Source organism: Mustela putorius, unplaced genomic scaffold, assembly GCF_011764305.1.
Source record: "Mustela putorius furo isolate JIRA1106 unplaced genomic scaffold, ASM1176430v1.1 tig00004192_pilon_pilon_pilon, whole genome shotgun sequence".
NCBI lineage: Eukaryota > Metazoa > Chordata > Mammalia > Carnivora > Mustelidae > Mustela > Mustela putorius.
In genome coordinates, this window is record NW_025422308.1 from 22,029 (window position 1) to 35,575 (window position 13,547).

At 44.9% G+C, this 13,547-nt stretch overlaps 1 protein-coding gene across 3 annotated transcripts in view; it reads right to left on the reverse strand.

The window, feature by feature from the left end:
* The window catches only part of LOC123389921 (28S ribosomal protein S31, mitochondrial-like), a 48,092-nt gene that overhangs the window by 12,899 nt on the left and 21,646 nt on the right, over positions 1-13,547 (reverse strand). The window contains exon 5 of one of the 3 annotated variants that reach the window (XR_006604596.1): positions 12,487-12,607. Coding sequence is in view for 2 of the 3 variants with exons in the window: in XM_045072821.1 (XP_044928756.1) it covers positions 3,542-3,615 (74 nt within the window). In the remaining variant the exon portion in view is untranslated. Of the gene's footprint in view, positions 1-3,236; positions 3,616-12,486; positions 12,717-13,547 lie in introns of those variants that run through there. The other 2 variants (XM_045072821.1, XM_045072823.1) reach the window with 2 other exon arrangements.

A 13,547-nucleotide genomic window follows, 5' to 3' on the forward strand; every position in this document is an offset into this window, starting at 1 on the left:
CCCTGTGTAGGCCAGGAGTATATAGCCACACCTAAAATATTGTCAACCGATACTTACCTTTGTGCAAGGTGTCCATTCGCTTAAGTTTTTGGAACCAACAATTACTTTCCTTAAAACTACCTTAGGAAGGGGTGCCTGGGTGGCTCAATGGGTTAAAGCCTCTGCCTTCGGCTCAGGTCATGATCCCAGGGTCCTGGGATCGAGCCCCGCTTCAGGCTCTCTGCTTGGCGGGGAGCCTGCCTCCCTTTCTCTCTCTCTCTGCCTGCCTCTCTACCTGCTTGTGATCTCTCTCTGTCAAATAAATAAATAAAATCTTTAAAAAAAAAAAAAAAAGAATACCTAATGTACCTGAAGTCACACCACTACCATGTGGCAATGCTAGGATTCAGACCTGGCTCTGCCTGACTGCAAGATCCAGCTCCTTTTATTAGTCATAGTCATAGCGACACGCACGGAATGTATCCCCCATGCCTAAGCCTCTATGCAGAAGCCACCACCCCAAAGACACACCATCACGATACTTCGGCGTATCTGCCACTAAGCTTCATAAAGCGAGGTTCTGGGGCCATCCCTGCATGCCCCAAATCCAACCTGGAACAACCCCATGTACAAAGTCACTGTTGCAGATGAAAGCCCAGAATAAATCTTTAACCAAAAAGCTGCTCATTGCAAAAAAGATTTCCCAGTTCCGCTGACGACCTCCTGACCTCGGCCCCAGAGGGCAGCGGGAGCGAGGACGGGGGAGGAGGGCGTGAAGGAGGGGTCAGCAAGCTCCAGGGCTGGAGGTAAAATGGCTACACCGGGAATCTAAACGGAGAAGCAAATGCACGAAACACAAGCATTCATTTCACCACAGGAGGGTCTGGTACCACCAGCCACAGTCACCAGCAGGGCTGTGAAAGCGAGGTCTCATCAGAGTTCAAAAATACAGGGAAAAGTCTGAGAGATTAACTGTCAGGAATTCTCTTGAGCGTTCACAAGGGTCAGAAAATAAGATCCCTTCCAGCCCCGGAGTGTTCGGTCACAAGAGCTCTGCTGGCACCCGGGACTGGGCAGGAAGAGTGAGCTGCTCACAGGTCGATTGGCTCCCTGACTCTCACCTGTCAAGCCAGCAGCCTGAGTCACCTAACCACCAGGACGCCACACCCCCGTGAAGCGACCACTCCCCGGCTACAGAGATCCTCTTCCAAGCTTTCCCCAAACCGTGAGCAAAAGCCTAACAGACCGAGCACATGCACTTCATTTCCCTCGGGTATCCTTTGTCAATTTGCTGACCAGCAGCCAGAACGGCCAGGTTTGCGGGAACAAAGATGGCATCGATCGGTGTGGAAGCCCTTCAGCCTAAGAGTCAGGGGCCCGAGTATGAGCACGCTGTTCTAGTGCAACAGCAAGGTCAAAGCACACCTGCAGTGGACTTTGAGTCCTCTCCCCTACCTGGGCGCCCAGTGAGGCGCGCGGGGCCCCAGGATGCACCTGCAGGAGAGGCGTTAGACCCAGAACTGAAACCGCAGCAGGCACAGGATGGGATTTGGTAAGAATAGGCTGCTTATCTCCCATTCAACAAACCTGTACCTGAACCCTCCTGCTGTGTTAGGACCCCATGTGGACAAAGGTCAGAGGAGAACTCTACTCGGGGTGGCATTCAAGCCAAGGACATGCAAATATTTACGGTATCATTGCTGAAATTCACGGCAGGCTCTTCCAAGCAGTGCTTTCCTTTCATTGCCTCTACTGACCACGCCTTCCTCTAGACCTGACCCCTACCACAGTCTAGAGTCCCGACTCTGGTCTTACGGCAAGAGTTCTGGACGGGGACTCGGAAGACACAGCTCTGGGTCCTGTGCTCAGTTATGAGCTCAAGTAATAGGATCCTAAGCCAGTATCTGCAAGTTGGAGTCCCCATCTTTAAAAAAAACAGCAGGGAGAGCTCTGCTGCTCTCATAGGATCATGAGGAGGGATGAACAAAACAGGACAGGTGTGGGTGCCCCAGCTCCATCAACTCTAAGGTGGCCATTCCCTGCCAGGTAATAAGCAAACACTGTTGTGTGGGATGAAGACGCAGCTCCCTCCTACCTCACCAGGATGGGAGAGGAGGGTACGGGGTGAGACCACATGAAACAGAATGGCTTCTGGGCTGTAGGACTTCCTCCAGGACCTCATGTGGCTGCTTCCTACCTCCATCTTCTCCATAAGGCATCCTCCTCTGGGAATGTCGCAGGGGACCTAAATGTCCCATCTTGTCCCAGAGAAAGTGTCTCCCTCTAGCAGGAAGAGTGACAGTCGCTACAGTGTTCTGTCAGTCTCTAGCATGAGATCTCACACTCTCCTGGTTTCTCTCCTGCTTATTGCTTTACTTCCTTTTCCTCTTCATGACACTTCTGTGCCAGAAGGTTCTGGAAACCATAACAGCCCTCTATAGATGCTATCTCCCTGGGTGATTCCACCCAGTCCCATGCCTTTAAAAAAACACGTTCCATCCGTGAAGAAAAAAACCCTGCTTACAAAAGGGCACATCTTTGAGATCACTAGGCGTCTCCAGAGAACACTTCTGTACAGAAGGGGCCTACAGTCAGGTGGGACCAGAGTTGCAAATGGGTTTCCAGTTCCTACCGAAACAACCCATACGGCTATCTGCCCAACCATTATCCTGATACAATTTTCAATGATTTAAAATAAATCAACGTTCAAAAAAGGGAGGGCTACACATGCCAGTGGTTCCTGAATCCTCTATGGTCTCTGTGTAAATAAATATGCAAGGGAGGACGCGGCACAAGCCGAAGTCTGATGTTTGGGCAGACTTGGCCAAAGAGTCAGTCCATCCGCATCTTCACAGACGCTTCCAGCTCCTCCTAAAATTCCAAGTTGCTCTCCAGCCTGTCTGGCTCAGGCAGCTTCTTCCAGTCCTCTGCACTCTGATGAAGGGGAACCCAAAGCTTGGCTCACAAGTTGCACCTGTGGCTCCCGTCTAGCCCTGGTGCCCACAAGAGAAGCAGTACCACCAGGGCATCTGAAAAGCATCTTCCTGAAGAACAGCAGCACGTAAGGGCACCTCCTTATTTACAGTGCATTACTGACCAGCCTTCTGCAAGTTTTACATGACAACTTCACAATCAGAAACAATGTGGTTATTTTAAAAAAGGAAACACTCTTCCCATAAGGTATCATACAAATTTTGACTGGGCAACAACGTTTTCTTTCTAAACAAAGGAAGAAAGTGTTAGTACCCACAACTCACCTCAGCCTGGCCTGCTTCTCCAATCCAACCACCTCCTGCACCACCTGTTGGCAGAAGCTGTAGCACATGAAGAGGACCGAGTTCTCGGTGATGTTGGCGATCAGCCCTGGGCTGGTCCCCTTGTAGAGGCCGCGGAAGCCCACCTGGGAGTAGGTCTTGAGGCAGCAATCAGTGAGGCCCCGGTATAGGTCAGGGAACATCTGCATCTTCACTTTCAAGGTGTCAAAGAGCTGCCCCATCAGGCACCTGGATAGCTCAGGTCATGATCCCAGAGTCTTGGGTCGAGCCCCTCATTGGGCTCCTGCTCAGTGGGGAGACTGCTTCTCCCTCTCCCTCTGTCTGCTGATCCCCCTGCTTATGCTCAGTAAATAGATAAAATCTAAAGGAAAAATAAAGTAAAAGAAAAAAAAATTTGAACCAATTACTAATAATGACATTGAATCAGTAATCAAAAAAAAAAAAAAAAAAAAAAAAAAACAAAAACCTCCCAACAAACGAAATTGGACCAGATGGATTCACAAGTGAATTCTATGAAACATAAAGGAGAGTTAATCCCTATCCTTCAAACAGCATTCCCAAAAAAGAAAACTTCCAAATTCATTCTAGGAGGCCAGCACTATTTTGACCTCAAAAGTGAAGACAGTACAAAAAAAAATTACAAGCTAACTTGTCTGATGAACACAGTTGCAAAAATCCCCCTCAATAAAATAACAGCGAATGGCATTCAACAATACAGGAAAAAAAATCCTTCAGCAAGATCAAACAGGCTTTATTCCAGGGATGCAAGGGTGGTTTCAATATTCTGAAATTGATCAGTGGAATGCACCAATTAGCAAGAGGACAAAAGCCATAAACATCTCAAATACAGAGAAGCATCTGACAAAGTACACCATGAAATGGATGGATTTCAGCAGAGTAGGTTTAGAGGGAACACACCTCAGCATAATAAACCCACAGCTAACATCACACTCAATGGGGAAAAGCAGACAGTTCTCCCTCTATGATTAGAGACAAGACAGAGATGTCCATATTCACCACTTATTTAACATGATACTAGAAGTCCTAGCCACAGCAATCACACGAGAAATACAAGGCATTCATGCTGCTGCCCCTCAGAACAATTTGTTACTTAAACTGTAACCCCAGGAGGATTTTACTAGTTACCAAGCACATTTAGATATGGCCTTAAGAAATACATATACTGACAACAGGTCTTTGGGGAGAAGGACGATATAGGACCACGAAGCTGGGCAGCTGGGGATGCCCGGCTCGCTCAGGGCGGAAGGCCGCCCCTTCATGGAAGCCAGGCAGTCGGGAACACCAGGCCCGCCCAGGGCTGAATGCTGCCTGCTTCAGGGAAGCAGAGCACCCGGGAAAGCCCAGTCAGCTCAGGGGGGAATGAAAAGGCCTGCTTCCCTTATCAGTTGTCACTCCTTTCTCTTCCCAGAAGAGCCCATTGTTAGTTAGAGGAGTCCTATGAATGTGCTTGTTAACTATAAACTTTATCCTCCTTCTTGCTAGTCTGCAAGACAAGATTAACCTTTGACCTTCATCAATCCTGTTGGCTATTATTTTCTATCCAATAAAAGTGAGACTGTGGAGTTGCTCGGGGCAGCAGTCCTTTTGGACCATTGTCCCCTGCTCCCAGTCTTTTGCAGCTGACTCCTTTGTGCCTAATTCTTCTCTCTCCTCACCAACTGGAAGCAGCACATTCAAATTGGTGAGGAAGAAGTTTATGCTGTCACTATCTGCACAGGACATAATAATACATACAGAAAACCTTAGGGGCACCTGGGTGGCTCAGCTGGTTAAGCATCCAACTCTTGCTATCAGCTCAGGTCTTAACTCTCATGGTCATGAATTCAAGCACCTCATTGTTTACCACAGTGGACATGAAGTCTACTTTAAATAAAGAAAACTTCACAAAAAAAGAACTTCACAAAAAGAAGACTTCACAAACAACAACAACAACAAAAACAGAAAGTATCAGAACTGATAAATGAAGATGGTGCCTGGGTGCCTCAGTCATTAAGCATCTGCCTTCGGCTCAGGTCATGACCCCAGGGTCCCGGGATCCAGACCCATATCAGGCTCTTTGCTCGGCAGGGAAGCCTGCTTCCTCCCCTCCCATTCCCCTGCTGTGTTCTGTCTCTTGCCACATGTCTCTCTCTGTCAAATAAATAAATACTGATAAATGAAGTAATTTGGAGGATTCAAAATATACAGAAATCTGCTGCATTTCTTTTACACTAATAACAAAGTAGCAGAAAAAGAAATTAAGAAGACAATCCCACTTATAATTGCAACAAAAAGAATAAAAGACTTGGGAATAAACTTAACCAAGGAGGTAAAAGACCTGTTTTCTGCAACTTATACAGCAATGATAAAGAGATTGAAGACAGCACAAATGGAACATTGTACCATGATTATGAATTGGAAGAACAAACATTGTTAAAATGTCCATGTTACCCAAAGCAAATCAATGGATTCAGAGCAATCCCTACCAAAATACCACCAGCATTTTTCAAAGAATAGACAAATAATCCTAAAATTTGAATGGAAGTACAAATGTTCTTGAGTAGCCAAAGCAATCTTGAGAACAACAAAGATAGAGGTATTGCAATCCCAGATTTCTAGATATACTACAAAGCCTTTGGCACGCGTGCAGGCGAGCGTGTGTATGTGTCCTCCGGCTGGATCCCTTTTTGAGGCACTGAGACACAGTTGTGCTGAAGACAAATACTGCTCTGCAAATAACTTCCTTATAGATGAAGACTCTCACTGGATGATATGTATATATAGATGTATATAATATTTTTTACTTTGGGAGAGTTTAGCAGGCCGGAAAAAACAAAAATTACTCTTTAGAAAAATAAAATACTTCTGTTTTGAATACTTATCAACAGTGTCTCATGTACAGTCAGAAATCGCTAGACATGGCATGCCTGGTTGGCTGTCAGAAGAGCATGCAACTCTGGATCCCAGGGTTGGGAGTTCAAGCCCTACATTGGGAAAAAAGATTGCTTAAAAGTAAAATCTTGAGAGAAAGAAAGGAAGGAAGGAATTACTAGACTTTCACAAAGAAATAGGAAAATATCACCATAGGGAAAGAATTCGGTTGACAGAAACTGACCAGAAGATGGCTCAGATATTAGACTGAAAATGCAGAGACATGTCAATAGTTATCATGAGGACGCCTCCAATGGACTTAAAGAAATTGCCTAAAATTATGTGGCTTGGGACTTAGATGAAAACTGGTGAAACGTTGGATGGAACAAAAACCCCAGAATAAAGAGGAAACAGATATGCTGACATATCAAGGAATTGGGACAGTATGTCTAACCTTGTGTTTGGCCTCTCCCTCAAAGTCACTAGAGATAAGTTCTGGTAAGCAGAATAGGCATTTATGTACAAATTTGAGTACTCCCATGAGGAATCACCTGACACCCATCAGGAATCACCATAGTTTGAAGGAAAACACACAAAATTCTGCAAAAAAAGGTGCCAACACCTAAAGAAACAGGTAATATAAGAGAAGAAAATTTTAGAAGAAGTGAATTAATAAATTCAAAGAGATAAAAGAGGGGATTAGAAATATTAAAGATTATCATCCAGCTGTCTTGGAAATAAAGAACTCCATAGATGCTCTGAATAGCAGAAGAGACATACTTGAAGAGACAAGGAATGATCTAGAAGATCAACTTGAAGAATGTTCTAAGATTACAATGCAAAGGGCCAAAGAGATAATAAAGAAAGATCCAGATATAGAGGAGAGATCCAGAAGCTCCAACATCCATTTGACAGGAATTCCTGGAAAAGATAATAAAGGGAATGGAGCAGAGGAAATAATTAAGAATGGAAGAAAACGTCCCAGAGCTAAAGAAAGATTCAAGTCTTTTTTTCTAAGATTTTATTTATTTATGAGAGAGAGAGAGAGAAAGAATGCATGAGAGGGGGGAGGGTCAGAGAGAGAAGAAGACCATGCTCTGAGCAGGGAGCGGGACGTGGGACTGGATCCCAGGACTCCAGGATCATGACTTGAGCCAAAGGCAGTTGCTTAACCAACTGAGCCACCCAGGTGCCAAGAAAAATTCAAGTCTTGAGACTGTCAGTGCTTACCAAGTACTCAGTAAGATTGATGAATAAAGACTCCTAGGAATCTGGGAATTCCAAGGATAAAAAAAATCATAAAGTCTTCCAGAAAGAGGAGTGTGAACCTACAAAGGAACAAGAATCAGACTGACAGCAGACTTACTGGACACTATGGATGCTAGAAGGAAATGGGGCAGTAACATAAAATTTCTGCAGGGGAAAACATTTAAACCTCGAATCCAACATCCAGCCAAAGTGGCATTTTATTTTGAAGGTAAAACAAAGACATTTTTTGATATGAAAGAATTCACAAGTTCGTTTCTTGCATACCCTCTTTGAAAGAATCACTGGAGGATATACTTTAGCAATCTAGGGTGACTATAAACACATACACACAATGTAGATTATCTTTCTCCCACATCAAAAAAGGAAAACAGGAAAATAAAATGCCACATTTCTACTCAGGAAGATGAACAGGTAACAGTGCTCTTGGGGCATATAGGAAAAGAAGGTTACGGATACTACCTAAATGTTGGTAAAGTTACAGAGTGTGTTAAAATGAATTTAATCGTTGTAGCTTATGTATAAGTATAGATTCTAAACTACTGGGGATCACTTCTTGGCCTTTTGCTAAAGATCGAGTGTAAACTACTGGGGAGAGGGAGGGAATGCATCCTTAGGACAATAGACAGGAAGAGATGGGGTGAAAGTAACAGAAAAACACAGGAAAAAATGTGGCAAGAAATGTTAAAATGAGAAAGGCAAAAGTTGAGCTCTTATCAAGAGAAAGGTAACTTTATCATTAATATTGATGTGAATCTTGAATCTTTAAATTAAACCTTTTCCTTCCAAAAAAAAATAAACACTACAAAGCAGTCGTAATCAAAACAGTACAGTAGTGCCACAGAAAGAGACACATACATCAAAAGAACAGACCAGAGGCCCAGAAATAAACTCACACTGAGCACCTGGGTGTCTCAGTTTGTGGGGTGATTGCCTTCAGCTCAGGTTATGGTCCCGGGGTCCTGGGATCGAGTCCCATATCAGGCTTCCTCTGTTCTGCGGGGAAGCTGCTTCACCCTCTCCTTGCCACTGCCCCCTGCTTGTCGTCTCTCTCTGTCAAATAAATAAGATTTGTTTTTTCTTTTAAGATTTTATCCATTCATTTCACAGACAGAGATCACAAGTAGGCAGAGAAGCAGGCAGAGAGAGAGGAGGAAACAGGCTTGCCACTGAACAGAGAGCCGGATGCTGCGCTCAATCCCAGGACCCCGGAACCATGACCCAAGCGGAAAGCAGAGGCTTTAACCCACTGAGCCACCCATGCGCCCCAAATAAATAAAATCTTAAAAAAAAAAAAAAACGTTTCAGGGGTGCCTGGCAGGCTCAGTAGGTTAATCCTCTGCCTTTGGCTCAGGTCATGAAACCAGGGGCCTGGGATCAAGCCCCGCATCAGGCTCTCTGCTCAGTGTGGAGCCTGCCTCCCTCTTTCTCTACCTGCCTCTCTGCCTACTTGTGATCTCTGTCAAATAAATAAATAAAAGCTTTAAAAATAAATAAATAAAAAGTTTCAGGAAAAAACCCACACTTACAGGGTCAATTACTCCACAAAGAAGAAGAAGCCATATGCAATGGTGACAAAGACAGTCTCCTCTCTAAATGGTATTGGGAAAACTGAACATCTACATCCAAATGAATGAAACTTTTTTTCACCATCCACAATAATAAACTCAAAATGGATTAAAGTCCTAATGTGAGATCTGAAACAATAAAATTGCATAAAACTGAACATAAAACAAACATAAAACTAAAGAAAACATAGGCAGTAAGACTTCTGACACGGGCCTAGCAATGTTTTTCTAGATAGGTCTCTTGAAGTGAGGGAAAAAAAAAAGCAAACTATTGGGACTACACTAAAATAAAACGCTTCTGCAGAGTGAATGAAACCATCAACAAAACAAAAAGACAACCTACTGAATGGGAGGGGATAGTTCCAAATGATGCATCAGGAGACAATATTTGCAGATGATGCATCTGACCAGGGGTTAATATTCAAAATATATAAAGAACTTCTGTAAGTCAACATCAAAAAAATAGCAACAATAACAACAAATATCTAAACTTTCTGATTTTAAAATGGGCAGATGACCTGAATAGACATTTTTCCAAAGAACACATCCAAAGGGACAGGAGAATCATGAATTTTGGCACGAGAGGATAAACATCAATGATCTGGGTCACAGTGAGAAGCTAGGCTACTTAAGGCATACAGCAACAATGTCAAAGCAAGGGGCGGGTCATAGTTGTCAAAACACTACTGTATTTAAAAATTAAAAAAAAAAAAAAAAAGAAGAAAAAAAACCCACCATATTTTAAAGGGATACCAAGGTTCCTCATGAAGGAATTTAACTTTTGAGCTCCACACGGTCTCATTTCAACATTATACAGTGACCTATCCTCTTCAAATCCTCCCCCATCCTAGCTGCTTGGAATTTCTGGAATTTCTCCTACACTAGCAGACAGGCAGTGCCAGCTTCCCAGCATTTTATAGCAGATGAACTAGACCAAAAACCTGCTGGATGGGGGAGGTCTATTTCAAAGAAAAGGAGGGACACGGAAAAGAACATGTGTGTACTACACCGAGATCACCTCAGTCCACGATGGCCCAATGTCCCAATCCAGACAGCTGGCAGCAGAGGCTTGAGATTAACCTCCACCCCCAGGAGGGCTGCTGCCCATTATGGAGTTTTACGAGACCAGTGCTCTAACCCCTGAGCTACGGAGCCACCATTATGGAGTTTTAAAACAAAGACAACAACAGGACCAGTCAAGGAACCAAGGAACCAACGTCCTAGCCCTGTCTGGACACCGTCTAGCTGCACAATCATGGGCAAATGCACTCGGCCTCTCAGGGTGTCCTTTACACTATACAGTGAGCATCAGATCCAAAGGTCTCTGCAGGCCCTCCTAGCTCCACACTGGGGGACTGCCACCCATCCAAAGTGGGGCTATGGCTTCCCGTTTGCATGCCAAGCGCGTCCCAGTAGAAGTTCTCAGGTCACTAACACAAGCCTCCCCTGCCAGCAAGAGCCCCTCACCTCTCACCCCTCACCTGCCAGGTCCACCTGGCACGGACCCCTGCCAAGGAGCCTGTTGTCCCCCAAAGTCAGATGCTGCAGGGCCATGCTACAACAGTGATGGGTGATCCCCTGAGACCAGGGCAGGAAAAAATCCCAACTACTTATCAGGAGAATTAAAGGCCATATGTAGATGGGCCCAAAACATGGTAATATTTTAAAAACACATGCCCGCAATGCCTTACACACCAGACTCCCAACAATACAATTGCTATCTGTATCTTTAAAATTTACTGTAAAGCACATAAGTCACACCCAAATACCTGTCCACACAGAAATGCCTTTCCAGGAGAAAGAAAATTTGATCACAACAGATTCTACGTCTTTGGCAGACTGACTGACAGACACTTAATTCCAAAAGCTGAGAATCTCTCCTGTAGTTAAATACCACCCTATGGTAGAGACAAAAACTGAACTCAGAGCATTTGCAGGATCGTTAAGAGGGTGCCAGAGGCAGGCAAATGGGTCCACTGTTGCCATGGTCAGGGTCATCCCAATGTGGCCTGGGGGTTGGTATGGGGGTGGGAGTGGTGCATGGGGCCATTGGTTGGACCATGGGTTACCAGCTGTAGCTTGTTTGGAACTGACCCAAGGCCTTCAGCAGGCAAGAAGCCAATGGACACCTAGGCCACCCTTAGTTTCCCCTCCTCCTGGGCCAGGACACTCCTGTGGTCTCTAAACTGGAAGCTGGTTCCTGTACTTCTTATCAGTCTGTAATGCACTGTCTATAGCCTTTCTCAATTAGCCTACCTCCATTGACCTTTGGTTCAGGAGAAAATACTTTGTTCTCTAATCTGTAACTTCTTTTTCAAAGTTAAGGGAATGATGGGATGACAAGGGTGGCCCTTGGCTCCACCTAATCTGGTGACCCGGGAGGTCCCACTGGATAGGAGGAAAATAGGCAACTCACCCCTCTGGCCTCTCCACTCCCAGGAACTGAGGCCCTTATAAGAGTCAGTGTAAGAACCTGGGTGGCTCAGTAGGTTAAAGCCTCTGCCTTCTGCTCCGGTGATGATCCGAGGGTCCTGGGATCGAGCCCCGCATCAGGCTCTGAGCTCAGCGAGGAGCCTGCTTCCCTTCCTCTGTCTCTGCCTGCCTCTCTCCCTACTTGTGATCTCTATCTGTCAAATAAATAAATAAATAAATAACATCTTTTAAAAAAAAAAAAAAGAGTCAGTGTAAGAACCTGGCGATTCACAGAACTGTACCCCTGGGGCTGATAATGCATTATATGTTAATTAAAAAAAAATTTTCTTCTTAAGAAAGCGAATCAGTGTAAGTGGCAAGGGTAAACCAGGGTTTTCTTCTGGGAAATAGGAGCATCCCAGCCCTACTCCTCTGGCGCTAAAATAACACAGGAACCTAGAGAACCAAGTCACCACGCACAGACTTCTAATTACTACTCTCAGGCTGAGTAAAGGTAATATATCTAAAGACCGGCCTGTGTGTTGCAAGCGCCCTCAGCCCCTGCCCAGCCCACCCTTCCCTGGCAAATCCTAGGGCCTGTCTTTTCTTTTTAGGGCTTTAGAAACCATCAAAAATCAGTCTCAGTCACCAAAGACATTTCTAAAGAGTGTCCTCCTTTCTTGCCTTGGCAGCAATAAGGACAGTGAGTAGGACTTCCCTGGACAGACGGCATAGTAGGATTCTGGACTACAAGGGCTCTGAAGACTGCCAGGCTTAGAGTGAAATCCCACGTCACCTGCACATGCCAGCTGTGTGACAATGGACAAAGGACTTCAACTCTGAGCTGTGAGGTTTTCCAGCTGTGAACTGAGGACATTCCCAGCCTGCACCCACACTCAGAGTTTTATTGTAAGGGAACTGCTCTGCCTTCTGCCGTTCTTAAAAGACGATATAACTCTTCGATTACATGGATTCCCTCCATTACATGGATTCCCTCCAAGTAGAAAGCATGTTCCTTCTGGGAGTGACGAAAGCAATATTTTCACCACGCCTTCATTGGATCCCACTTGTAGCAGGTACTCCAAGACTAGAGGATGGGTTTCCCCTGGAATTACCTGCAGCCCCCGCTGTGAGGTCAATGGCAGCTTGGATGGCAGGACTGGACTTCATGTTGGCCCACTCCTCTGCTGGTCTCTGTGGCAACTCTCCGGAGCTTATGACGGGTGTCTCATATCCCTGAAAGGAGACCAGAGCTCATCATCAGTGAAGCCTCTGCAGCCTTTCTCTAGAACTGCTGCCTGGTTACTGGGACATCAACCTTTGGGAGCTGTGAGATCAGTTCTCCCTTTTGCAAAAAAAAGAAAAAAAAAAAGAAAAAAAAGAACGAAAAAAGAAAAGAAAAGAAAGAAAGAAAGAAAGGAAGAAAAAAAGAAAGGAAGGAAGAAAGAAAAAGGCAGTGAGGGTATCAGTGCAGCTTAGCAATTGGCCTGCCTTCTACTCGCCCACCATCTCCCCATGAAAAACTCGCAAGTCAAAACCCTTCCGTGAGTTATCAGAGCTCTAGCCACTCATAGGGAGCATTTCAACCAACCCTTCTGAAAATCTTACAAGTGAATGCCAAATACCACAGACACCCAAGCCATAACAAACTAGTTTTTCAGAGGCCTATGTGGAACTGTCAGGCAACTAAGCTCAGTTCTAAATTCAGACAGCAGCCTGAGTTGAGTCCCTCTGAGGAGGTCACAAAACAGTAGGTCTGGAAAGTAATGGCTTAGGCGTTCTGCTAAGTGACATATGCATGGGTCTCAATTCCTGATCATCCACGAGCAGGATGAGCCCTTAGGTCCCTTACGCTGGAGGTCCTCCCATATCAAAAGTGAATAATAGAATTATTATCATAATATAAAGGCAATAAAAGTAGCCACAAGGGACAGCTTTTCTTAGAAAGACGGAGCACAGCACCAAGCATTAGTCATGGTCACCAAAGGCCTCTTCAGACCTTCTCAACCATAACCATGTACACAAAACACATGGGAACCTTGTTAAAATACACATTCTGATGTGCTAGGCCTCAGGTGGGACCAAAAACCTTGCCAGTTACTACAAACTCCCAGATGAGGCTGATAATGACTGGCCACCAATCACATTTTGAGAAGCAACACTGTGTCCTAAATTT